Source organism: Triticum urartu, chromosome 1 (genome assembly GCF_003073215.2).
Source record: "Triticum urartu cultivar G1812 chromosome 1, Tu2.1, whole genome shotgun sequence".
In the NCBI taxonomy this organism is placed as follows: domain Eukaryota; kingdom Viridiplantae; phylum Streptophyta; class Magnoliopsida; order Poales; family Poaceae; genus Triticum; species Triticum urartu.
The window spans coordinates 548,974,778-549,002,561 of NC_053022.1; the positions used below are offsets into that span (position 1 = coordinate 548,974,778).

At 45.5% G+C, this 27,784-nt stretch overlaps 1 protein-coding gene across 1 annotated transcript; it reads left to right on the forward strand.

Moving 5' to 3' along the window:
* The first annotated feature begins 1,196 nt into the window (after positions 1-1,196).
* On the forward strand, positions 1,197-5,305 carry LOC125538861 (nucleotide pyrophosphatase/phosphodiesterase-like). The gene is made up of 10 exons (XM_048702169.1): positions 1,197-1,472; positions 2,486-2,577; positions 2,670-2,736; positions 2,841-2,960; positions 3,048-3,285; positions 3,376-3,457; positions 3,539-3,671; positions 3,803-4,008; positions 4,096-4,221; positions 4,336-5,305. The coding sequence occupies exons 1-10, from the start codon at positions 1,290-1,292 to the stop codon at positions 4,949-4,951; spliced, it is 1,863 nt and encodes a 620-aa protein (XP_048558126.1). The 5' UTR covers positions 1,197-1,289; the 3' UTR covers positions 4,952-5,305.
* The last annotated feature ends 22,479 nt before the right edge of the window (positions 5,306-27,784 follow it).

Here is a 27,784-nt window from a genome sequence, read left to right on the forward strand (position 1 = left end):
GGGTGGAGAGTCGATTATCAAGATTAAGAAAGAATCGCCTAAAAGAACTGGGCCATATTTAGGAACAGAGGGAGTATATCATAAGGATCATAGTACAAGTGCAACAAAGATTAACGGGCGGCGTGTGCAAAGGCCTTATATCCATACACTTAACAAAATCACCACTTGTCAGCGACCCAGCAAGCTGGCCCACATGTCACTGACCCCACTGGACGGTGTTTATCAGGGGAGTCGTTTCCCACGCCCCGACCATGGCACACAATCTCGCATCTTGGTGCACCACCCTTGGAATCTGGATCCAACCCTCTCATTCCCCGACCATTACACATGACAAGCAGACCTTAAACAAACTCTTGGATGAGGTCGATGCCATGCTGCCATCCTATTGGCGCCCAACTGCATGTGACTCTACCCTCCATCCTTCCACTTGTGATGTAGACGTAATGCTCGCTGACCAAAAGCCTTAGTTTTTATTACTAGCCAAGTACTCACTTACTAGTGAGATAGCAGCACTAACACCAAAACTTGTCTCCAGAAAGAAGAACTCGGAGGCCGAGATTTCAAGCTCGAAGTTTGCCATTTCAAGTGCCGTTTGCAAACTTTCTCTAGCTCTCAAAATACAGCACAATTTGACCGGTTTGATGACCCTCATTCTCTTGTCTTCCCCTCAACAGTTTGGGTAGCATTCAAGATGCGTAGAGTCACATGTGATATGTTTTGGATGAGATCAAGACTATACTAATATCTATCCTTCCACTTGTGGTGCAGATTTAATGCTCGTTGGCCAAAACCTTACTACTACTAGCTCTTACTAAAATCGCATCACTCAAATCATCAATCACGGATCGATGCTGGATAAGCTTATCCGGGTCGATGCTGCGCGCCCTGTGTACGTGCGCAGATCCCCGGTCGCGATTGATTGATCGTCTGATCCAATCCAAGTTACTAAAAGCAATAATTCGGACATATATAGAGAGTGTGTGCCAGTCATCAGAGAGTGTCTTGACTGGTAAACGAAGAGTACCCAAAGAAAGCAAGAGCACATGCCGAGATCGATAGTAACGTGCTCCACGAATCACGAGGCTACCGATCGAGTCGTGTACGTACGTACTGTAGTTACCAATTTTTAACGTAGCCCGTGGTTCACGCGGCCTGCCACTTGGTGGCAGTACGTACTACATATAGGCCGGCCGGCCGGCATACACTGGACACTCACCAGCCTGAAGCCAAGGAGCAGGGGCAGCTGCCTGCCAGTGCGTAGAAGATACGGGAGGAGACGGTGTTGGGCCATGGGGAGGATGGCGCATGTTGTCCTGGCGGCGGTGCTGGCCATGGCGGCAGCGGCGGCGATGGTGAGCGCGTCGCCGGCCGAGGGGATCCAGCCGCTGTCCAAGATCGCCATCCACAAGGCCACCGTGGACCTGCACGGCTCCGCGTACGTGCGGGCGACGCCGGCGTTGCTCGGCGACCAGGTACATATTCATTAGCTTGTTCATTACCAATATCCATCAGCATGATTTGACCAAGTAGTTAATAATCGGTGCACACATATAACCATAAAATACAGTATATGCTAGTTGGATCTTTTAAATGGAAATGCAGAACAAACATAATTTGTAGATTGGGTCCAAGTTTGACCATTTTTTATGACACAAAAGATATACCAATGGATTTCTATTTGAGAGTGTATTCTCACCATATAATCTTTCTGACATATAATTTATATTTTATTATGTAATTTTATAGTCAAAGTTTGACACTAAATACAAGGGGTCCTAATAAACTCCCGAACAACCGGGTTGTACGTATGACTAAGTAATTAATACTCCCTCCCTTCCTTTTACTACGCATATAAGATTTGTTTCGAGTCAAACTTTACAAACTTTGGCCAAATTTGTATTAAAAAATATGAACATCTATAATATCAAATATACACAACATGAAACTACAGTCCATAATGAATCTAAAGATATTCCTTTGGCATTGTAAATGTTGATACTTTTTTCTAGAAGCTTGGTCAAACTAGAGATACTTTGACATCAAACAAAAGTTATATGCAGACTAAAAAGAAACGGAGGGATTACTTCCTCCGTTCATGTCTATTAGGGCCCCTCATATTTTGAGTCAAAAAAAAAGGTTGACCATACATTTGTGTAACAAAATATGAGTTATATATTGCAAAATAGTATGGTTGAAATCTTCTTTCGAATATGAATCCAACAATGTAATTTTAGTGTCATATCACTTATTATTTACTAATAAAATTCATGGTAAAAGTTTGACCTGAAATTCTGGAGGCCCTAATAAACCCAAACCGTGGAAGTTGCGTATCTTATATTAAAGGGGAAAGGGGAAATGGAAGTGGTGCATAAACTGAGCAATTTTCGTAGTCGGATAATACATTGTGATGGTGCTTGAATATGAATAAAGTGCCAATTATTCTATGTTAAAAAAAAAGTCTAAGCAACTCGGATGCCTATGACAGGGAGAAGACACCGCATGGGTCACTGTGAAATACGGGTGGGAGAACCCTTCCGCCGACGACTGGATCGCCGTCTTCTCCCCTGCCGATTTCATGTAAAATAAGCTTTTCCCCTTAGCATTCTAATCCCTGTAGGATCCTCTGGCATGGAGGAATAATATCTATGGCATCTCTTGTGCGCATGCAGCTCGGGCTCGTGCCCTAACCCGCGGAGGAACCCCGACGAGCCGGGACTCTGCACAGCGCCTATCAAGGTCGGTTGACTGAAATTCATGCATGGCAATTGCCAGTTAATATGGACCGATGCACGTCGCCGGCCATGACTAATCTGTTGGTGTGTGTGTGGGCGTGGGTGCAGTATCAGTACGCCAACTACTCGGCCAACTACCGCTACTGGGGCAAGGGCACCATCCGGTTCCAGATCATCAACCAGCGCTCCGACTTCTCCTTCGCCCTCTTCACCGGCGGCTTCGAAAATGTAACCACTAGTTCTCTTACACTTTCACGATCTCAGCTGTTTCGTGTGAAGTGATCTTGGTTATGTGTTTTCCTACTTTTTTGGCAGCCCAAGCTGGTGGCGGTGTCGAAGCCGGTGGCGTTCAAGAACCCCAAGGCCCCGGTGTTCCCGCGGCTGGCGCAGGGCAAGACCCACGACGAGATGACGGTCACATGGACCAGCGGCTACGACATGGACGAGGCCTACCCGCTGGTGGAGTGGGGCATGGTCGCCCCCGGCGGCGGGGTCAGGAACCCTACCCGCACGCCCGCCGGCACGCTGACCTTCAACCGCGGCAGCATGTGTGGTACGTACCTTTTTTCCCTCTTCGAGACGATGTCCAGAAACAAGAGAAGCTCACGAGTGTGGTTCATGGTGTGTTTTCATTTTCATCCAGGCGAGCCGGCGAGGACGGTTGGGTGGAGAGACCCCGGGTTCATCCACACGGCCTTCATGAGGGACCTGTGGCCCAACAAAGAGTAGGCAAATTCCTTGGAAAAATGTAGTAGTTCCCATCCTTGGAAAATGGATTACTCAAGACCAGTTCGTTTGCGATGCAGGTACACTTACAAGATCGGGCATGAGCTCTCCGACGGTACCATGGTGTGGGGAAAGCCTTACACTTTCCGGGCGCCGCCAACCCCTGGACAAAACTCGCTGCAGCGCATCATCGTCTTCGGTGACATGGGAAAGGTAGTACCCTTTGTGACGCATGCAAGCCAATTTCACTTGACATGAAATAAAGGAACTGTCCTACACTCAAATGTTGATAAATGGAATCCACCATACATGGCCTCTACATGGTTTGGCATTCTCATTTTCAGGCGGAGAGGGACGGATCGAATGAGTTCGCCAACTACCAGCCGGGGTCATTGAACACGACGGACACGCTGGTCAAAGATTTGGACAACTACGACATCGTCTTCCACATCGGCGACATGCCATATGCCAACGGATACCTCTCCCAATGGGACCAGTTCACCGCACAAGTCGCCCCCATCAGCGCCAGGAAGCCCTACATGGTTGCGAGGTACGTTATAGATACATAGATCACGCTGTGATCGTGTACCTATGGAGCAGTGTCATGTAAAAATGTATCCTTATCTTTCGTCTACAGTGGTAACCATGAGAGGGACTGGCCCAATACCGGTGGATTTTTCGATGTCAAGGACTCTGGCGGCGAGTGCGGCGTACCGGCCGAGACTATGTATTACTACCCAGCTGAAAACAGAGCAAATTTCTGGTATGCACACACATTTTTCAATCAATATATCTCTGCACCCACAGACATGCATCGTTCTATCTATTTCCATATACTCCTACGAAACTATTGGGGTTGAAATGGCTGCCATCGAAGGTACAAGGTGGACTACGGGATGTTCCGGTTCTGCGTGGCGGACACGGGGCACGACTGGCGAGAGGGGACTCCACAGCACAAGTTCATCGAGGAGTGCCTCTCCACGGTGGACCGGAAGCACCAGCCATGGCTCATCTTCGCGGCGCACCGGGTGCTGGGCTACTCGTCCAACGCGTGGTACGCCGCCGAGGGCTCCTTCGAGGAGCCCGAGGGCCGGGAGAGCCTGCAGAAGCTGTGGCAGCGGTACCGCGTTGACATGGCCTTCTTCGGCCACGTCCACAACTACGAGCGCACATGCCCGCTCTACCAGAGCCAGTGCGTCACCGGGGAGCGGAGCCACTACTCGGGCACCATGAACGGCACCATCTTCGTCGTGGCGGGCGGCGGCGGCAGCCACCTCTCCAGCTACACCACGGCCATCCCTAGGTGGAGCGTCTTCAGGGATCAAGACTATGGCTTCGTCAAGCTCACGGCCTTCAACCACTCGTCGCTTCTGTTCGAGTACAAGAAGAGCAGCGACGGCAATGTCTACGACTCCTTCACCGTCGATAGGGACTACCGCAACGTGCTCAGCTGTGTGCACGACAGCTGCTTCCCCACCACACTCGCTCTCTGATTGTCTAGCGGTGCGTCATGGCAACGTTGCTAGCCGGAAAGCGGCTAACAAGGTTGGTCCTCAGGAGCTTAATTTGTGGAATAAAACTGGCCAGCTGCATAATTTTTAGTTTTTAGATCAAAAGCCTGCGCCGGTCAGTAAACGAAAAGGTAATCCAACTCTGAATAATCCCCATTGATGATTGCCGATTTATACATGAACCCGAAGCGAGTAGGTGGGTATCTTGATAGTATCTTCGAAAACCCAGTGGAACAAATTAAAATGTGAGCAGAAGTACGTGGGATCGAATTCTTGCTTGCTATGTACGGTTGCCTTTTTTTTAGAACTACATACGATTGCCATTGCAACTCAATACCTACCACGCATGCGGCATGCATTGGCATGGCACGTAAGATTTATCGTTTTGCCATCTCGCCGTCTTTTGATTTAGACGGCAACAAACAAACTGTGTGTTGGATGCCATGCGAGTAGCTATATACTTTTCCCTCGAGAAGGATAGTACCACATGCTTTTACATACGCTGGAGTGGATACCCTCTAAATATGAATGGCAGACGAGACGACTGTGACATATTTTGGGCCATGTGTACCAACAAGATCTTTGTCGAGATGGCCGGACTCTCCTCTCGGAATCTCGGTGGTGGTGTTGCTGCGGGTCAGGTCCGGGGGCGAAACAAGTAGTGCTTTGTAGCGCACGACATAAAAATAAAAGAAGCACCCTTGCGAGGGAATCAAACTCGCACTGTTGAACACATGCTGCTAGCCACTAGATTTGAAACGTTTTTGAAACATCCAGAAAATTGTGAACAATTTTGAAATGCCGTATTTTAAAAAAAAATACAAACAATTTGTGAAGTTCCAAAACATCTTAAAAAATGTGAACAATATTTGTAATACCTAACATTCTTTGAAATCTCAAACACTTTTTATCCCAAACAATTCGAAATTCCAAACATTATTTTCAAAACACATTTTTCGAAAATACGAGCACATTTTGAAAACATGAATATTTTTTTAAAAGGAAACATTTTTGAAACTGTGAACAAAATTTGGGAAAAGGAAAAGATTTTTTGGATCCATGAACAATTTTTAAAATGGGGATTTTCTTTGAAACCCCAAACATAATTTGAAAATGTAAACATTTTTCGAAAAACATCAACTTTTTTATGAAATTGTAAGCATTATTTTCGAGATCACAAATTTTTTGAAAGAAAGAAATGGAAAGAAAAAATCAAGTAAAAAACGAACAAGGGAAAAACTAAAACCGAAAAAAGAAACAGAAAATGGAAAAAAAGAGAAAAATATAGCATCCGGCCGACAATTTTCTAGCAATGAGTGGCAGATGGATATTCTGTCAGAGACACCCGGGAGGCTGGGACCTTTCCAAATGGCGCACACGGGTCAGGTCCAATAACGCCTGCGCAGCTCGCTTGCCGCTGTTATGTTAGCAGGAAAACTTGTTTAAAACCCTAAAAAGCTGTTTAAAAAATTATTGAATACTCCTGCTCCAAAAAGAAAACCTGTTACATCTGCTTTTACAGATCTTTTAGATAACTATGTTCTATACTAAAAAAAGTTAAATATATTCGTAGCTCTTTTAAAACTGTTTGTGTATTTCGAAAAATGTCCATAAATTTTGAAATATTTATGAAATGTTTTAAATTATTAAAAAAGTTTTAAAAAATATGAAGAATTTAAAAAACACACCTGGATTTATAAAACTGATAAAGAATTTGAAAGTTGTTTGTGAATTTTTAAACTATTCACAAATTTAAAATATATTTGTGATTGAAAAATTCATGATTTTAAAAGAATTATGAAATTGTTTAAAATGTAAAATAAAAATCGGGAAAAGCTGCAAAAAAGGGATTAAAATCAATAGAAAACTGGACATTCAGAAAAAATCCCTAAGAAAAACTACTACATTACGGTGGGCAAAGCCCAAAGCAGGTGGATTGTCGATTTCGTCGCTTAAAAAATGCTCTTTATTCTTTGTTACGAGCGAAGAATATGATATTTTACTCTCGGCGGGCATCGGCTTTGTTGATATACACACATGGTGGACTCAAAATAGATATGTCAAATTAAATTTACTTAAATTTAGTATCTTTTTGACACCCAAAAAAGATCAACCAAATGTACTATGAATTGGTTCTATCTTAATACTCATGTAATCTCTCTTTGACTAAAACTATTTGTATGGAGAAATTGGAGGACTATATTATTTTAAGAATTTTTCTACGGAGCTTCTTTGATTTTAGAATAAAAAACATATGGTATTCTCCCATGGACTAGTGAACTTCCATTTCCAATTATGGACGAATCTTCACTTTTAGGGTAGATCTGGATGTCGTTGAGGACCTCACCACGTGTACACAGTTTTGGAATATGAAGCCGGAATTGAGTTTATGGTCTTGAAAACCTTGAAGAATGATGATGTCGTGTTTGCGGATGTTGGAGGACAAGGAGATGATTGTGCCATCATCAAAGACATATATTGTACTCCCTCTGTAAACTAATACTATAAGAGTACTTAGATCACCACTTTGGTGCTCTAAACACTCTTATATTAGTTTATGGATGGAGTAATTTGTATGTCCATGCCTCGCATGATGGGGGGGGGGGGGGGCAATGGCCCCATGGACAATGGTGGGTTCTAGCTCATATAAATGTTATATATGCATGAGCTAACGAGGGAGCGACTGACCTGGCCGGCGGCAAAATGCTAGTGGCTAGTGCCTAGTGCATGCAAAGGCGGCGCAGGGACATCCATGTATGCGTCTGCTATTTATTTTCGTTGAAGTCCCCACGATAATGTTAGTGGTCATTTTGACATCAAATTTTATTATAGTTTAGGAGTGTACATCATAACATAGCCTTCTGCAAATATTACATAAAATCAACCGTTCATCTTTTGAATTAAAGTTGCATATATATGAATGTTGCTTAGTTTATGCCTACTGTTAGAAAATGTAATTTTCATGCATGTTAAAAATTGTTAACCTCCTATTCTGTTCAAGTGGGCATGATGGTGTTGTTGGCAGATTTGACACCAAGCTTTGCATGGGAAATATCTTGGGTTTTTACAAAACCTCTTGGCATGATCTTTATATGCTTCTCAATAAGAATTTTGTGCTCTTTCTAGTGGGGTATTTTGTTCTCAGGTTTGAGCAAACAAAATTAATCGGATCCTGTCTTGTTGTATGATTGCTCCTTGGTGTATTATATTACTTACATTGTAGCCCCTACCTTTGCTGTGGCGAGCGTAAGCCAATAAACACTATCTATTCAGTTAATGTTGTATTTGATGTGATATCCATCTTGTTACTAACATGTGATTCTTGCGTGTATGATATTAGTCACATGTTGGCACGTCTTCAATATGCACTTCGATCCTTAGCGGGACTTTTAAGTCTTCGCTCGGCCTAGGACCGCATGTTGGGCATTACAAGTTGGTAATGTAGAAAGTGTACACAAGCGAATAACTTCGTCGGCCTCTCCTAGTGATTTTCTGCAGTTATCCATGACCGTCGCATTTATTTTTGTCAGGTGAAAAAACACTCCTTTTGCCGACAAAGCAAACAGGGCCGCCTCTTTGCTAGACCAATTAGCTAGCTAGCTAATTGACCAGACCAGCTACTCTGTCTTTTTGTCAAGAAATACGAGTAGCATGCATGAACCAGTACGGATGCCACTTTTAAATCACGTCAGAGAGGTTTCGCACTTGGCCACTTACTCAGAAGTTCAGTTAGACAGACAAGCCAGATGACTGTCCGCTTGGCTAATTCCCACGGCGGCCAGATGCGACACGTACGAGAGTGCTTTGCACGCATACGGTTTCTGGTCGTGGCAGCGCACGCCCATAGGTGGAGTTAAGCGGCTCTCGTGGCAGACAATTCTTCGTGAGCTCTACTGATTTTGCGTTGAGTATTACCTTTTCTCGGTAGTAGTCTCTCACTCGTGCGCGGCAAGAAGACTGCCGTTTTCTTCGTCTGACATTAGTCATCGTGTTGCTTACTACACCCTTCTCTTCGTCGGCAGACAGAAAAGTTGTTGATGCCGTTCGACAGTGTAGGTCTTGCATAAAGTAAGTTTTCGGATAAATTATTAGGTTAGTCGACAAATAGTGCATGTTTAGTAATAATATGTTTTTTTAGAAACGTGCACGTTATTTTATTTTTATTTTCTATTAGTCAATTGATGGGCAAAGTTAAAAGCAAATAACAACTTGATCTTGTATACATGTGCAGAGGGAGTATCAAACAGATCAAGAGGGCTAACCATGGATACCCAAGGCCACAGTGAATTTTTGACACCATCCGCCCCGCTTGTCCTAGCACGCTCGCACCATAACACACATTTTCTGTCCCCGAAGTCTCAAGGCCCAAGCCTATTTTTTTTCTTGTTCCCACACATGCCCCTTACGACTATATCATTTGTCCCTCTACCTCAACCTTATTCTCTCCTTTCTCCCCTAACCCTACCTCATCTTGAGCAACGCATCGCTGGGCTCCACCCCGTCACGTCTTCCCTGACAGATCGACACGCTATTGAGCTCACCTCCCCACACCTTCCCCATGCTGCCGACGTGCCACCTAGCTTCCCTCCGGGGGAAATCTACCTATTGCACTCCTACATCAGCGGTTCAGTGAGTGCCACTTGAACTAGAGTGCATGGTCACAACCCTGCCTCACAAAGGTGCCACCTCGGAGGGTGACGCCTCATCAAAAACACTTCGTTGAGTCCCCACAATTGAGGAGTGCTGCTACAGGGCATCTTGGTACCTCCCCACCTCACTAGGGACACTCCTCGCCTCTGTTGCGAAGCATCATGACATGCCACTATCTACTCATCATGAAGAGGAGCAACGCCCACCACCAACTATGCCAACTCCATTGCGTATGTTCGGTTCAGAAAGTTCATTTATGTACCTTATTTCAAAGATGATGTAGCATTCTTTTTAATGTTGTTGGTTCCTAGATTCTTGAAAATTGGTTTCTGGATTTTGTGAAATTGTTGGAAGCTATGATGAAATGTTGGAACCTTGAAAAAATTTGTTGAAAGCCTTTGATATTTTTGTTGAAAGTGTGATGAAATTTCTGTTGGCATGTGTTTTTTAAAGATCATCTGGAATTTCTAGGGGTTGGCACTAGAATTTGTGAAAGTTGAAAGCTAGCACTAAAAATTCCAATAACTTTGAATCTTATTGCTAAAGCCCATCCTTATCAATTGAAAGTGGTTTTGGAAGTTTTTTTCTTCTTCTAAAACATGTGGTTTTTCCAACTTTGAGAAAGGGAGAAGAACAATGCTTTCCTTTTTCGTGCCACAAGCATGCACAAACAACCTAATAAGTAGATTCCATAAAGTGCCTGCTAGCTTTCTACCCAGCAAGTCACTGTTGGTTAGCTTGCCCATCAAACGTATTACCATCGTATTCTAAGTTTGTGTGCAAGCACATGACATGAATTGAGTATACTGTGTCCATGGTAATGAACTACTGGCATCGCTGCAAATGTCCCTCAAACCCAGGAAGTGTACCAATATGGTTCCTTAAGCTCGTGGCATTAGTCATCGTGTTGCTTACTACACCCTTCTCTGCTTCGTTGGCAGACAGAAAAGTTGCTGATGCCGTTCGACAGTGTAGGTCTTGCATAAAGTAAGTTTTCGGATAAATTATTAGGTTAGTCGACAAATAGTGCATGTTTAGTAATAATATGTTTTTTTAGAAACGTGCACGTTATTTTATTTTTATTTTCTATTAGTCAATTGATGGGCAAAGTTAAAAGCAAATAACAACTTGATCTTGTATACATGTGCAGAGGGAGTATCAAATAGATCAAGAGGGCTAACCATGGGTACCCAAGGCCACAGTGAATTTTTGACACCATCCGCCCCGCTTGTCCTAGCACGCTCGCACCATAACACACATTTTCTGTCCCCAAAGTCTCGAGGCCCAAGCCTATTTTTTCTTGTTCCCACACATGCCCCTTACGACTACATCATTTGTCCCTCTATCTCAACCTTATTCTCTCCTTTCTCCCCTAACCCTACCTCATCTTCAGCAACGCATCGCTGGGCTCCACCTCGTCACGTCTTCCCTGACAGATCAACACGCTATTGAGCTCACCTCCCCACACCTTCCCCATGCTGCTGACGTGCCACCTAGCTTCCCTCCGGGGGAAATCTACCTATTGCACTCCTACATCAGCGATTCAGTGAGTGCCACTTGAACTAGAGTGCATGGTCACAACCCTGCCTCACAAAGGTGCCACCTCGGAGGGTGACGCCTCATCAAAAACACTTCGTTGAGTCCCCACACTTGAGGAGTGCTGCTACAGGGCATCTTGGTACCTCCCCACCTCACTAGGGACACTCCTCGCCTCTGTTGCGAAGCATCACGACATGCCACTATCTACTCATCATGAAGAGGAGCAACGCCCACCACCAACTATGCCAACTCCATTGCGTATGTTTGGTTCAGAAAGTTCATTTATGTACCTTATTTCAAAGATGATGTAGCATTCTTTTTAATGTTGTTGGTTCCTAGATTCTTGAAAATTGGTTTCTGGATTTTGTGAAATTGTTGGAAGCTATGATGAAATGTTGGAACCTTGACAAAATTTGTTGAAAGCCTTTGATATTTTTGTTGAAAGTGTGATGAAATTTCTGTTGGCATGTGTTTTTTTAAAGATCATTTGGAATTTCTAGGGGTTGGCACTAGAATTCGTGAAAGTTGAAAGCTAGCACTAAAAATTCCAATAACTTTGAATCTTATTGCTAAAGCCCATCCTTATCAATTGAAAGTGGTTTTGGATGTTTTTTTCTTCTTCTAAAACATGTGGTTTTTCCAACTTTGAGAAAGGGAGAAGAACAATGCTTTCCTTTTTCGTGCCACAAGCATGCACAAACAACCTAATAAGTCGATTCCATAAAGTGCCTGCTAGCTTTCTACCCAGCAAGTCACTGTTGGTTAGCTTGCCCATCAAACGTATTACCATCGTATTCTAAGTTTGTGTGCAAGCACATGACATGAATTGAGTATACTGTGTCCATGGTAATGGACTACTGGCATCGCTGCAAATGTCCCTCAAACCCAGGAAGTGTACCAATATGGACACACTGCGTGGAAAGCCCCACCCCCCCCCCCCCCCCCCACACACATGTAGATTGTAGATTGGCGGTCAAAGGCGAGGGGAACCGACGGGATTAAAAAGGTTGATGATCTACCCATGGGCTAGGGGTTTAATGACATGACTCCTCTCTTGCTCTGTGGTTTGGGAGGATGCAATATTACCTGAGATAACTAAAAGATTTGGTATACTAATGATGTACCATAAGTTAGCTAGGGGAATGAAAATTTGTTGTAGAGACTTGAAAGAAATTTGGGAAACATAGGGTAGACGATCCAATAAAACAGAAACTTGTGCAAAACAGTGACAAAAGTTCATTTATTCATTCTGAGAAACCAGTCACAACATATATATATAGCCTGTTCCACACCCATGCTACTTCGGTGGAAACATAGTAGTACGCTACTAGTAACAGGTACTCCGTACGTACATATCAACGACGACTTACACTGCATACGTACATATCCAAGACAAGAAGTGATTTGTTTCATCAAAACTGCATGCACGCAATGAGGCCGGACGTGAACCGACATCGTGATCTAATGATGCTGCGGATCTGGGCCGCCGGGGCTGGTCCTCTTAGACTGGCCAATGTCACCCTGGCCGTCCGCCTTAGCCATCTCCTCCCGCAGCACCTTCCTGACGAAAGGCCCACTCGCCATTGCCATCGCTGCGGGCGCCGTGGCCTCTCTCCCATGACCCCTTTGCCGGCCAGCCGCAGATGCAGACGAGAGAACCAGGGGCGGACCCAGAACAAAAATGTCCCGGTGTCCACGTATACACTATACAATGTCTCAAAAAAATGTATACACTATACAAGGATGATGACAAGCAATAATATACATGAAAATAATACACCCAACAATTTAAAATATTCGACAGTAAAAATTATTACCAAAAATGATTTCTTCTAGAGTTTGAGATGAACTCCCTGTAATTAATGGTTGCTAAATCTTGGTCATGTATCAAGGCATTATTTTGTTTCTGAGATGGAGCATCATCTGGTTCATTTGGCATTATCATCTTCTGCCGATGTCTTCATCTTTCTAAAAAACCTTTCAATAAACTCACCTGGTATTCACCGGTAATTATGTTATCACAAGTGCACGAGTTACATTATTTGCGTTTAAAGAAGCGGGAATAAAAATAATAAGTAAAGCATATTGATCAAACTGTATGGCTACAAAGTTAAACTCCGCAAAAAATACATACTTGACATTGTGTTGTATTGTCGTCGCGCAGTCTATAAATTATCCAAAGAGATGTGAACCAGTAGAAAAAGTTATCCAATCAAAGCAATCCAATTCCCCATTTGCAATACCTTGATTTTAAAACCCTAGCCATTCAATTCAATTTAGACCTAAAAAACTAGACAAAACTATGACAAGTACTCCCTCCGTCCCAAATTTTTTATTTTAGATTTGTCTAAATATGAATGTATCAAGTCACATTTTAGTATTAGATACATCCGTATCTAGATAAATTTAAGACAAATTTTTTGGGACGAAGAGAGTACGTGTTTAAAGTGAGACTGACGGCCGTACCTATTTCCTTCGATTATTTGTAGTATGCAACGGATCAGGGCCCGGAGCGGGCATCCGGCGGCTAGCGTCTGGGCACTGGCGGCAGGCTCTGACTTCCGGAGCCCTTGAGCAGGCAACGGCGAACGCGCTCACACCGTATCGCTGTGGGGGAAAGAACAGCCGAACAGACGTATGTACGACAGAGATCGATCCAATCGATCGATAGCTAAGCAGGCTGAGTGCCCGTTCCAAATTCCCAATGATACAATCAGTCCAAAGCAGCTGGATGGGCTGCTATCGCTAGATGGCCCGTGCTTGACGTCCGGTGTCCAGCTCAAGATTCTACCGGTGTCCAAGCCCAATATATCTTACCTATATATACGTATGCACAAATTTCAACCGGTGTCCTGTGACACCGGGTAGCCTAACGTGCGTCCGCCCCTGCGAGAGAACTAGGAGCGCGCAGACCACAAGCACCGCACGTCCGCACCACGGAGCACGCAGGCCTTGGCCATGCGCATGGAAGCTTAGCTAGCTAGGAACTAGTTGTGCCTGCAAGGCTAGAGTGATATCTGCTCGGTGAACGCCCGAGTGCATGCGGATGCCATTTTGAGCGGGTGGTCGCTCGTTTATATAGGCGTGCGCGAAGCTGGTGGAGCACTAGAGAGCGTCGTACGTGCACACGAGGCATGGAGCAATATAAAATCGGTTCGTAGTTGTTTCTGCGTTGTTTCGGTGCACTTTCCACGGGGTTCCACCAATCCACCGGCCGGCGTCAGATAACACGGCTGGCCGGCCGACAACTCCGAGGTGGCGCCCGATAGGACAGGGTTGGGCGGGCCCGGCCGGTGGTGACAAGAGATTAACAAGTATAAGTCGGTCCCGGTAATGGAGTACGTAGCTAGTACGTACTGGTCCAAATACAAAGCATACTGCATATACGTACGTGAGTGGTGGGTTGCACGTATGCACTCCTCGTGATGGATTTTGCTACGACTGCATGCATGCACAAGTTCGTCCATGTCTTTTTTCACACACAAATGAATCGTCTCTTCGTGCACGTGCGTAATTTGGACCCGGCCGGCTAGTGGTTTGGGTTGAGGTTGGGCACATGCATGATGCATGCATGCAAGTGCGAGGATAAGAAGGTCTTGTACAATGCAAGACGTTTATGAAAGATATTTAGAGAAATAAATCAATGTAACCTTAAGCATCGGTGCTTATTTGTAGACGCTTAATTAGGCGTCTCTTCTTTTAAAAATAGGCGTTGGTGTTTCATAAAAAAACAGTTTATTTTTCTAAGCATCTAGCATTGTACATGGCTTAAACAAGCACTTGTGGAGTCGTGGATGATGATCAACATAGGGTTGGCTTGTTATCGACAGATTGACATGCCAAATGCAAACGCAAAAGAAGGACAACCTTTATCCTCGTACGTGGTGGTACCGGTACACAGGACATCCAGAAAATGTACTGCTAAGTTCTAACGGAGCAGCTTCGTCAGCCTAGATGTCAGCCTACATCTACTAGTGGAGAATAGACTACCCCGTATTTCCCCTTCCAATCAATACCCTGAATACAAATCCTATACATCCTGTGAAAAGAAGGCACACTTCTCCTTTTGCCGACAAAGTTAGGGCCGCCTCTCACACCAATCAGTCCTAAAGTATAGTGGGTTATAAAGTATAGTTTGGACTCGACAATATCGACGCTTCATGCTGTTTCTCCTCTTGAGGGTTGTCGTGAAGTTTATGTGTCTTAGGGCGTGACGTGACATTGTATTTAGTCCTTCATATATGTAGTCGTGTCGCTTATTTTGTCAGGTTATCTTGCGAACCGCTTTGTCAGACTGCCTTGTAACATTCGACGTATATTATGATTTATGGTTTATCTCTAAAGCGAGACGTGAACTTGTTCAGAGAGGGACATCCATGCATGCACAATTTGCGTGCACATGATTAATTTGTGCTGAATTTTGCTATGACTGCATGCATGGGTCGGGTGCATGCTTGCGTGCACAAGCTGGACCGCCTCCTTTTTGAAAACCCCTGGATTGGTCTATGCACGTGCGTCACCTCCCCATACTTGATGGGTGCCACACTATTAGGGGCCTTGCTACTTCCCCACCTCACCAGGGACGCTCCTCACCTCTGTTGCAAAGTGTGTCAACATGCCGCTAGCTGCTCACCATGAAGAGGAGCAACACCCGCCACCAACTATGCCACCTTTGTTTCTTATTTTAGGTTAAAGAAGTTCATTTCTATATTTTATTTCAAAGATGGTATTAAAGATTTTTTTCTAATATTGTTGGTTCCTAGAGTTTTGAATGATAACTTCTAGATTTTGTGAAAATTGTTGAAAGCTATGATGAAATCGTGAGAATCTTGACATAGTTTTGTTGAAAGCCTTTGATAATTTTGTTGAAAGTGTGATGAAATTTCTGTTGGCATGTTTTTTTAAAGAGAGCACTAGAATTTCTGGGGGTTGACACCGGAATTAGTTAAAGTTGAAAGCTAGCACTAAAAATTCTGAAAATTATCTTAATTTTGAAACTTCTGACAACTTTAAATATTATTTCGAAAGCCCATCCTTATTAATTGAAAGTGGTTTTGGAGGGTTTTCTACAACTCATGGTTTCCTAGATTTGAGAAAGGAGAGGAGCAATGTTTTCCTTTTTCGATCCACAAGTGTGCATGAACAACCCAATAATTAGATTCCAGAAAGTGACCGCTAGCTTTCTACCTAGCAAGTTAGTGTTGGTTGGTTTCCCCCTCAAACATATTAACATTGTGTGTGAAGTTTGTACGCAAGCACATGGCGATAGATAATAATGTGTACATGGTAGATTGGCATCGCTCATTATGGCCGTGAAACTCAGGAAGTGTACCAATATGGTTCCTTAAACTTGCTAAAGGGTTCCATCTATGATGCTAGAAGGTATATTGACGGTCAAAAGCAAGGGCAACCGATGGTATTATAAATAAAAAAAGGTTGATGATTTACCCAGGGGCTAGGGGTTTAATGACATGACTCCTCTCTCGCTATGTTGTTTGGGAGGATGCAATTTTACCAGAGAAAACTAAAATATTGGTATTCTAAAGATGTATAAGTTGGCCAGGGGAATGAAAGATTTGTTGATCAAAATATTAGAATGTGGTAGAGACTAAAAGAAATTCGGGACACATAGGGTAGACGATCCAATAAAATGAAAACTTGCGAAAAACAATGACAAAATGCGGATAAATGTTAAAATTTATCATTCTGAAAAACAAGTGACAACATATAACCTGTTCCACACACATGCTACTTCTGTGGTAACGTAGCAGTACACTAGTAGTAACAAGTACTCGACGACGACGTGCACTGTATACATATGCTTGTGAAAAAAAAATCTCTTTTGCTACCAAGGCAAGAAGGCAATTTATTGCATGAAAGCTCAATGCACGCAACGTGACAGGCGGTGAACCAACATCAACTAATGATGCTGCGGGTCTGGGCCGCCCGGACTGGTCCTCTTAGACTCGCCAATGCCACCCTGGCCGTTCGCCTGAAGCATCTCCTCCCGCAGCACCATCCTGACAAAACGCCCTTTCGCCGTTGCCATCGCTGCCGGCGCCGTGGCCTCTCTCCCATGACCCCTTTGCCGGCCAGCCGCCTCGGCCGCCGCAGATGCGGACGAGAGAAGTAGGAGCGCGCACACCACCAGCACCGCACAGCGGAGCACGCGAGCCTTGGCCATGCGCATGCAAGCTTAGCTAGCAACCTGTACCTATGCAAGCAACGCCTCGATGCTTGCGGCTGCCATTTTGAGCTGCAGGTGTGGCTGGTTTATATAGGCGTCGCGCTGTGCACTAGAGCGACGTGCACAGGCAAGATAGAGCATATCAAATCGGTTTGTAGCTATGTCGTTTCTGCGTTGTTCCGTGCCCTTTCCACGTGGTTCAACCAATCGGCCGGTTCCGGCGTGCGATAACACGGCTGGCCGGCCGGCAAACTCGATCCGAGTTGGCGCCCGGCAGGATAGGGTCGCCGGGACTCGGTTGCTGCTGGCAAGATTAACAAGTAAAAGTCGATCCCGGTAATGGAGTACGTAGCTACTACGTACTGGTCGATGTACAAAGCATACTGCATGCGTACGCACGTGGGCTGCACATATGCACTCCTTGTGGTGGATTTTGCTAGGCCTGCGGCATGCATGCATGGATTGGGTGCACGCACGTGTGCACAATGAACTGACTTTTTAACGACAAATTAAAAGCCGCCTCTTGACACTCGAAAAAGAAATTACGCCGCCTCTTTCACCAATGGGCTAGCTAGTTAGATATAGATTAGCGCACATGCTTCGAGTTTTTTTTTTGCACGCATACGGTTTCCAGTTCGGGCGGCGCACGTCGATAAGTGAAGTTAGTAAGGGTGTGTTTGGTTAGGGAACCAAGTGAAATGTAATGTCATGGTTCCATTTCATTAGAATGGGTCGGTTTTGTCCGTATGTTTAGTTGAGGGCTATAGATGGAATGGAACGATGACATTTCAATGTTTGGTTAATGAGATGGAATGGAATGGTGACACTGTAGCTTATATGTTCAATAAGAAATTATATGGCATTTCAACTGTATTTGTCCCATAAATAGTTTATGAATCCACCCAGAAGCATAACGAAGTGCCCATAACTCAAAAAATATATTTCAATCCGTATTTTCTCAAACATTTACAGTGATTGAAGATGAAACAAAATACTGCATTTTCTCGAACAGGAACTTGCTCCTCCTAGCGAACCGAAGACCGCATCGAGGGCCAGATCACCGTCGCCTCCAGCTAGCAAGGTCGCTGCTGCCCTCTCTCCATCGCCCCCATAGTCCTTGGTCAGGTCGTTGCTGCCCTCTGCCGCCTCATAGCCCCTGGTTAGGTCGCTGCAGCACCCTCCGCCGCTCCTCTCACAGCTCTGGTCGCTGCTGCCCCTGCCATAGGTCAAGTCGTTGCCGCACGCAGAGCCCGTGAGATCCAGCGCCACCGCTCTTCTCCTTCAGTCAGATCTGTGGTGCGCCGCCGGCAGGGATTGAGGATGGTGACGACCCCTGCCACCGGTCTGAGGGAGGGACGAGAGTGAAGAATCGGCGGGAGGGAGGGAGAGGATTGGGAGGGCGCGTCGGGAGGGAGGCGGAGCGACGGCTGCCGGGAAGTTTCCGGATAAATTAGGTTAGTCGGCAAATAGTCCATGTCTACCTAAAAAAAGAAGACACATAAGTAGTTCATATCCTCCTGAAAAGGCCATAGCGTTCATAAATAAAGAATATAAAGGTGGCAGTTTGTACAAGAGTATGACCAAGTCAAAGTTGAACACCCCGTGAGTATACAAAACCATTCCGTAATTTGGGTTCTGATTTAACTATTAATGTGGCCAACAAAGTATAGGTTATATGTCAAAAATTATACCATTGGGTTGGTATTTTGAAGAAGTTTTCAATAGTAAATTTTCAGTAATAATATGTAGTATTGTTTTTTGAGAAACCTGTATTTTTTATTAGTTAACATATGGTCAAAGTTTTTTTTGAGGGATGCCATTCGGTGGACGAAAGGTAAATATTTTAGTGAGTACTGAAATGAATGAAATTCAGTGAATTTCATCGAAATCTCACTGTAAGTGAAAACCATAGTGTCGTGACATCTTGAGCAGCAATAGACATGATTCAGTATTATCAACAAATTATGGTCTTACATATACGAGAGAAAAAAGGTATGAGTATGAGCATGCAAAATCAGATGGGCAATAAAATAGTTTCACAACAGAGAGTAAAATACTTCATGTGTGGACACTCAATCACAGCTAGGCCAGGAATTGACTTAGAACAAACAAAATAGAGCATAATAAACGAGGTACAGTTCTTTTGGCCGATTCTCCTAAAAACACAAACCTATATTTTTTTGACATCTTGGTTGTTTTCATCCTAACCAGTTTTTTTCAAGGTGGTCATCCTAACTGTCTAGGATCGTAAAAAAAAATATGGGTTCAAAATTATGACAGAAGTTGGGAGAGGTGATTCTCAAGATTATGAGAGAATCAGTGAAAAGAACGGGGCCTAAAGGACGTAATAGAGGGGGCTTGCACGTGCCGGAACAACGAAATGAGGCCAATGATTGAATCTTATTGTCAAAGAGAATATATTCCCTTTTTTTGGATAATCATACATGATAAATTCTCTTCGGTAGTTAGGGAATCCTTATTATACGCCGCTACATGATCTGAAAAGGAAAATTGCAGTCGAGCGTTGTTATGACTCCCTATAAATAGGAATCCTTTGAACCCTCCCCAGATTGTAGTTCGTTCTTCTACGCCGCCCTAACCGAGCAACCCAGGAAACCAACAAGACCGAAGGATGGAGCGACATATAGTAGTTCGTTGTTCTACGCCGCCCAAACCGAGCAACCCAGGAAATTAGCAAGACCAAAGGACAGAGTGAAAGATGAATCCTCTGGTAACTCGCCACGATCTTCCTCCCACGATCTCCTGCTATAACCTCTGCTTTTTTCCTGCCACAATCTTCTGCTGCAACCCCTATCGTGGGAGTAAGTCTGACAATAGAATAGGGGGTACGTAGGAGGAGGCAAGATCCTAGCTACGGTGAGGTTGTGCACGCAAGATTTACGAGTTCAGGCCCTTCTCGGAGGTAGTAACAACCCCACGTCTCGGTCCCCGGAGGCCTGGTCGACTGGATTATGCGTGAGAGTTATAGGGGGTGCGAACCCTTGTGCTAGCGGAGGGGGGTGGCTTATATAGAGTGTGCCTGGACCCCAGCCATCGTTCGTTACACAAGGTTCAATGTACATTAAGACAGAGCGTTACTGATAACGCCGGCTATAAAGAGATATAAATGATCTTAAAGACTGCGGAGTGAACGCATGACCCCTGAGTGGCTTTAGATCTTCGGTACTCCGAGTGGTTTCTTGTATGGTCGAGTGACTTCTTATTGGTCGAATGGAATTGGGGTATCCGAGTGGGATAATTGGTCGAGTGGATTGCACTCCAAGGTTACTTCAGTCGGTATCCTTTGTTGTACTTTGAATGTTCTTGACTCTAGGGTAGTGACCTTGGGTAGGGCTTCTAGGTCAGGCCTATGACCCTACCCTAGGTTAATGGCATCGTCATTAGCCTCCGAAAGGATTGAGGTCCGAGTGAAAAGAGAGTTGAAGTTGGTTCCGACTCGATTCCACGCCTCGGAGGTATTTCATCAGAATCAGGGAGTCATGCTGGGGCTTCAGCTTCGTTTCAGTCGCCTTGATCAATTCAGAGGTCGTCGAGTGAGTTATGTTGATAATCTTCGCCTGAGTTATGGTACGAAATCTTCGACACGATTGGTTGCTCTGCCGTTCCCAGATTTCACGGGATTCAAAATTTTGGGGAAGCGCGCGGGACGGGGCGCGCCGCAGTAATCGGAGTGGATAGATGAGGGCGTCTCGATCTTCGTGCCAGCTTTTTTGCCACGTGTTGGGCGAGTGCTTGCCGCGGGATATGATTAGATCGCTCGGGCCCACTCGTCAGCCACTCGAAAGTGTTCTCATAAATAGCACCCGGGTCGACACAACGCACAGTGCATCTCAATCGTCCTCTTCCTCCTCTACTTCTCCGCAGCGCTCTCCACCATCTTCTTCGCCTTCGCTTCGCTCGCGTGCACTCCCTCTCCATGGGGAAGGACAAGACAACGGCCCTGGAGCGCTCGAGGAAGGCGGCGACGACGGCGAAGGGCAAGAAGACAAGTCGGGGGTCGTCGTCGAGGTCTGGTTTGCCGCCTTGTTGGATCCTGGGGGACTGGATTGAATCCACGATCCAGAAAGAAGACTTGGAGGATCTCAATGTTTCGGCCGAGTGACGGTGGTAGGGTGTTTGACATTCATTCCTATTTCTTGCATGGGACCTAAGCATGCACCCAAGGACAAATATTTGATTTTTCAACCAATTTATATGCACTTGAGCATGTGCATGTAGTTCAAATTTGAATTATGCACATAAATACATTGAAAACTCAGTTAATGCATAAAAATGTCCAAACGAACACCAAAAATCACAAAAATTGACACAACACTCCTGTTGTTCTATGTTGACACGAGAAAATAAATTGAAAGCAATAAGACGCAATGGATATCGTTTTGTCCCCAAAGCTGGGACGTTCCCTACTGAAACCATCATGCTTGTTGTGAGAAGCTCCAGTTTGTGGGAAGCATATACCCAAACCTGCCCCAAATGGGACAAAAAGTTTACCATGGCATGTTGATGCCGCTCCATGATAACATGCCAAGTTTCATGATTTTCAGATGAGTTTTGGATTTACTAGAATTTAAAAACCAGGTATCTCAATGTTTCGGCCGAGTGACGGTGGCAGGGTGTTTGACATTCATTCCCATTTCTTGCATGGAACCTAAGCATGCACCAAAGGACAAATATTTGATTTTTCAACCAATTTATATGCACTGCAGCATGTGCATGTAGTTCAAATTTGAATTATGGACATAAATGCATTGAAAACTCAGTTAATGCATAAAAATGTCCAGACGAACCCCGAAAAATCACAAAAATTGACAAAACACTCCTATTGTTCTATGTTGACATGAGCAACAATTTGAAAGTAATAAGAGGCAATGGATATCGTTTCGTCTCCAAAGGTAAGACGTTCCCTACCGAAACCATCATACTTGTTGTGAGAAGCTCTGGTTTTGTGAGAAGCATATACCCAAACCTGCCCCAAATGGGACAAAAAATTTACCACGGCATGTTGATGCCGCTCCATGATAGCATGCCAAGTTTCATGAATTTCACAAGAGTTTTGGATTTACTAGAATTTAAAAACCAGGTATCTCAATGTTTCGGCCGAGTGACGGTGGCAGGGTGTTTGAAATTCATTCCCATTTCTTGCATGGGACCTAAGCATGCACCCAAGGACAAATATTTGATTTTTCAACCAATTTATATGCACTGGAGGATGTGCATGTAGTTCAAATTTTAATTATGCACATAAATGCATTGAAAACTCAGTTAATGCATAAAAATATCCAAACGAGCCCCGAAAAATCACAAAAATTGACACAATACTCCTGTTGTTCTATGTTGGGACAAGAATTTTTTTAAGGCAATAAGAGGCAAAGAGATATAAATGATCTTAAAGACCGCGGAGTGAACGCATGACCCCTGAGTGGCTTTAGATCTTCTGTACTCCGAGTGGTTTCTTGTATGGTCGAGTGACTTCTTATTGGTCGAATGGAATTGGGGTATCCGAGTGGGATAATTGGTCGAGTGGATTGCACTCCAAGGTTACTTCAGTCGGTATCCTTTGTTGTACTTTGAATGTTCTGACTCTAGGGTAGTGACCTTGGGTAGGGCGTCTAGGTCAGGCCTACGACCCTACCCTAGGTTAATGGCATCGTCATTAGCCCCCGAAAGGATTGAGGTCCGAGTGAAAAGAGAGTTGAAGTTGGTTCTGACTCGATTCCACGCCTCGGAGGTATTTCATCAGAATTAGGGAGTCATGCTGGGGCTTCAGCTTTGTTTCAGTCGCCTTGATCAATTCAGAGGTCGTCGAGTGAGTTATGTTGATAATCTTCGACTGAGTTATGGTACGAAATCTTCGACGCGATTGGTTGCTCTGCCGTTCCCAGATTTCACGGGATTCAAAATTTCGGGGAAGCGCGCGGGACGGGGCGCGCCACAGTAATCGGAGTGGATAGATGAGGGCATCTTGATTTTCATGCCACCTTTTTCGCCACGTATTGGGCGAGTGCTTGCTGCGGGATATGATTAGATCGCTCGGGCCCACTCGTCAGCCACTCGGAAGTGGTCTCATAAATAGCGCCCAGGTCGACGCAATGCATAGTGCATCTCAATCGTCCTCTTCTTCCTCTACTTCTCCGCAGCACTCTCCACCATCTTCTTCGCCTCCGCTTCGCTCGCGTGCACTCCCTCGCCATGGGGAAGGATAAGACGGCGGCCCTGGAGCGCTCGAGGAAGGCGGCGACGACGGTGAAGGGCAAGAAGACAAGTCCGGGGTCGTCGTTGAGGTCTGGTTTGTCGCCTGGTTGGATCCTGGGGGACTGGATTCGATCCACGATCCAGAAAGAAGACTTGGAGGATCTGGCCAGTGGAAGCTTGATTGCTCACGGGTCTTGGAAGTTGCCAGGGAACGAGATTGAGCCTCGGCCGCAGGAGGGTGAGTGCGTCCTCCTCGCAACCCATGTCGACCGCGGTTTCAGTCTGCCTCCACATCCTTTTTCTGAGGTTTCATGAACTTTTTTGGCGCCCAACTTCATCACTTCTCCCCCCAACACAATCACATATCTCGCTGCGCACATCTTTCTGTGTGAAAACTTCTTGGGCTGTCGACCGCATTGGGGTTTATTCAAGCACATCTTTACTTGCGGTTCTCAAACTGTGAAGAAGGCAAACCCGAATGACGAAAAGACGCACGTGATCCAAATGTGCGGGGGGTTAGGGATCCAGACGAGGGGTAGGAGTACTTTTCCTTCTATGACCCTTCCCGAGTCGGTTAGAGGGTGGCAGTCAACCTGGTTCTATTGCCAAGATGTTTCGACTCCTGGTCAGTCGACTGGTCTTTCCCCCTTCACCATGGATCGAGTCCGCCAACCCTCTTTGTTGATCGTGACTCCAGCAAAGAAGGGATAGGTGTCCATGCTAGTCGATCGGGTAGTCCAATTAGTCTGTGATGGCGTGACTGGCATGGACTTGTTGGAGGTGTTTCTCAATCGACGCATCCAGCCTCTCCAAGCTCGCGATCATCCGATGTGGATGTACTCGGGCCCTAACGACACTGCTCGGGTCGACCCAGAGGAAGTCACCGAGGAGATGGTGGCGCAGTGGCTGCGGAGCATCACTGGAAACAAAGACAACCCCAGGGGGTCCAGAAGAGTTGCACCATTTGACGCCGAAAATGAGCCAGAAAAGGTCTGACCTTTGTTACCGAGTGCCTTTTTATTTTGATTTGCAACTGTCCTTGAATCTGATTGATGCTTGTTTAACTTCTTGCCTTGCAGATTTATACTGAGATGTACTCGATGCCGAATGGGGAGCAAGTCCAGGAGGGAAAGGAGAGCACAGACGAGAGTGGCGACTGGCAATCCCCCAACGACCATGAAGGCGACAGTGACGACTCGGGCGACAGTGAGGAAGTCGAGTCACCACCCCACTCAGAACATCGATCCAAATAGTCTCAAGACCCTGCGGGCGGGCGTGACAAGGCAGCTCCTCCAAGCACACAAGTGCAAAAACGCACTCGGACTTCGTCACCGGAACCGTCTGAAAAGGCCGCCAAGAAGCTCAAGACCGCCCCCTCAAAGCCTCGGAAGGCCTTGTCCAAGATCAAGGTGGATGTTCCCGTCACTTCTGCGTAAGTGTTTTGCTTTCTCTCTTCGCTTTTGCACCGTTTGGAAACTTCTATGTTACCGTCGACTCATTATCTCACTTGACCGAGTGAGTTGTGAAACTTTCAGCGCTGCTACTTCTGGGACCTCCATGGACATTTACCAGGATAAAGATGATGAAGAGACTGAAGACGCGGCCACTTCCAAAGCGGGTACAACTCTACAATCTTGCCCTCATTTTGTCAATTGTACTGTCGGTCAACTGAATTTTTGCAGTCGAGTCTTTTGCAGCACCACAAAATGTCATTGAACTTCCAGACGAAGATGAAGATGTGCCTTAGAAGACCATGGGAAGAAAAGGCAGAACTTCGGGCAGGAGGGTGCCTGCCAGCAAGGTACCACAGTCGACATCGGCACCAAAACCAGTGATCCAGCAATCCGGAGATCCAATTCGGGCTTTCGTTTCTTTTGCCGATCCTGTGTCGACTGATCGTCCTTTGGCGTCGACCGCCCAAGTCCTTGATCCGTCCGTGCAACTCCATGCCTCAGATCCCCTGACTGCTTTGACTGTTCCACCAACTCCACTCTTTGTTACCCATCATGTCCCAAAGGACCCAGTGAGCGCTGCTAAGGAAGCTATACGCCAAGCAGGCCTTATGATGGAGCGAGTGAAGGTGGTGCACGAAGCTAGCAAGGCTGCCTACGATGCCAGCTCTGCTCTTCAAACTAATGTCCAGGTGAGTTTATTTCCGACTGATCTTTCAGCTTGATCTTTGCTCTGTTATGATATGGTACTTGAAAACTGCTCCTTTATTATTCGTAAGATATCTGTGTATGAGCGTTTTCAAACCTTTAATGTGCATCTATCATGAGTCCGCACCTTGCATCCGTTCACCCACTGGGTGCTTTAACTTTTGCTGAACAGTTCTTCCACTTGAGTCGACTAGATCGTGTTGAGTGTATCCTTGAATCAATGGTGGCACGCAGAGTGCACCCACTGGTGTAGTCCCCGAGATCGCCGTCGAATGTTTGATTCGGTGGGGATCTTTGTCGAATGTCTCTTTACAATTCTTCCACTCAGTCTAGACAGGTCATGCAGAGTGGGATTCGGTGGGGAACCACTCAGTCTAGACGGTCGACTGCGGGCAGTCGGCGGTGGATTGAGAATAAGTGTTGCCATTTTTTACTCCGACTGGATGGACCATGTCGAGCGGAAAGTCGAACCAGTGGGGGCATGCCAAGTGCACCCACTGGGTGTAGTCCCCGAGACTACTATTGAATGTTTGATTCAGCAGTAGTCTTAGAACTCTTTTTGCCATAATGACCAGAACTTGTATCTTATCGCTCGGAAGCAATTGATCTTTGTTCCTGTCGACTAACGTGTCTTACTCGTTGATTGCAGAAATCTTGTGAACTCGGGGTTCAGTTTACTGAATTGGAGAGGAAACAGATCCAGCTCAATCTCGACCTGGAGTTGGCCAAGGAGAACTTGCAGAAAGCTAAGGATGAAGCAGCTGCCATGGGAGGTAATAACTTGTCGACTATTTGCCTTGTCATCTTTTCCTTTCATCTTTAAAACCGAGTGACTCTGCTCAAACAGATGTGCATAGTGAAAATAGATGACTCCAAGCTCGTCTGAAGAATGTTATTTCTTTAGAAAAAATGAAGCAAGCTTTGGATCAGAAGGACCTCGACCTTGCAGTAGCATAGAAGACGACGCGAGAGAAAACTGAACTTGCTGACAAGAAGCTGGCTTCAGTCGGCAAGTTGGAAGAGGAAAATGCCAAACTGAAGACTGCCATTGATGAATCCAACAAATAAGTCGTGCAGCTGAAGAAGGACAAGGTGGCCCTGACTGACAAGGTCGGAGATCTTACTCGGAAGAGAGACGAACTGGAGGCTTATCTGGGAGGACTCACCAAGAAGATGTTCCTTATGCTTGAAGGTACTTTCCCTTGTCCGACTGATTTGCAACTACCGACTCATCATATGACTGTCGACTCATTATTTTTTCTGCGTGTGCAGAATTCTGTCAAAATTTGGAGGAAGAGACTGGGCGGATTGAGACGAGCCTGGACCCCATTAACTCCCTCGTCAAGGATGAGTCTGCGATGAACGTGCTGTGACTGGAATCTCGCCTCACCAGCATTATGGAGTATCTTGCACGACTGAAAGTAGCGGTGTCACGGGCCGGCACAGAACTCTGGCCAAGAGTGACGTTCCAAAATGACCTCGAGTCTCTTATGACTCGACTTAATGAAATCCCTGGTCAAGTGCAGGCGTGGAAGAAGTCCTCTGCTCGGTGCGGCGCTGACGTGGCTTTGCCTTTGGTCCGCGTCCATTGCAAAGAAGTGAGGGAGGAGAAGCTGGTGGCTCTCAAGGTCGCCAACACCAAGAGGCTTCAATTCCAGTCCTTCATCAAGGAAGAAGACCTTCATCGAGGCTGCTACTCGGATCGCCAATGGAATCGACTTGGACGAGTTCGTCGAGCCAGCTAGTCCTCCTCCCGTGGAGTGAACACACTTGATGCCTCAATTTTATTTGCCTTGGAATGCCGAGTGATTTTGTAACTGTTAAACTCTTTCAGGCCTGATGCCCAAGTACTTTTGTTCACAGTTCTGAACCTTGCAGGATTTATCCGAACTTGGTTTTTCTTTGAATATGGTTGCCTTGTCTTCATCACCTTCGAGTTTTTTTGACTTCGAGTGAATTGGGAATAACAACTGAAACTCCGAGCGAATGGGTTGCTCCCCACTCGGGGTTGACATTGTATTTGTGGCGCAGCTCTGAGAGTAGTCAGTCATTGTATTTGTGGCGTAG

Bases quoted from the DNA above. Each gene is read 5' to 3' on its own strand.
- LOC125538861 (XM_048702169.1), top strand. From the start codon at position 1,290: ATGGGGAGGATGGCGCATGTTGTCCTGGCGGCGGTGCTGGCCATGGCG. The intron at 2,737-2,840 runs GTCGGTTGACTG...GCGTGGGTGCAG, and splicing joins TCTGCACAGCGCCTATCAAG to TATCAGTACGCCAACTACTC. The intron at 3,458-3,538 runs GTAGGCAAATTC...TTTGCGATGCAG, and splicing joins GACCTGTGGCCCAACAAAGA to GTACACTTACAAGATCGGGC.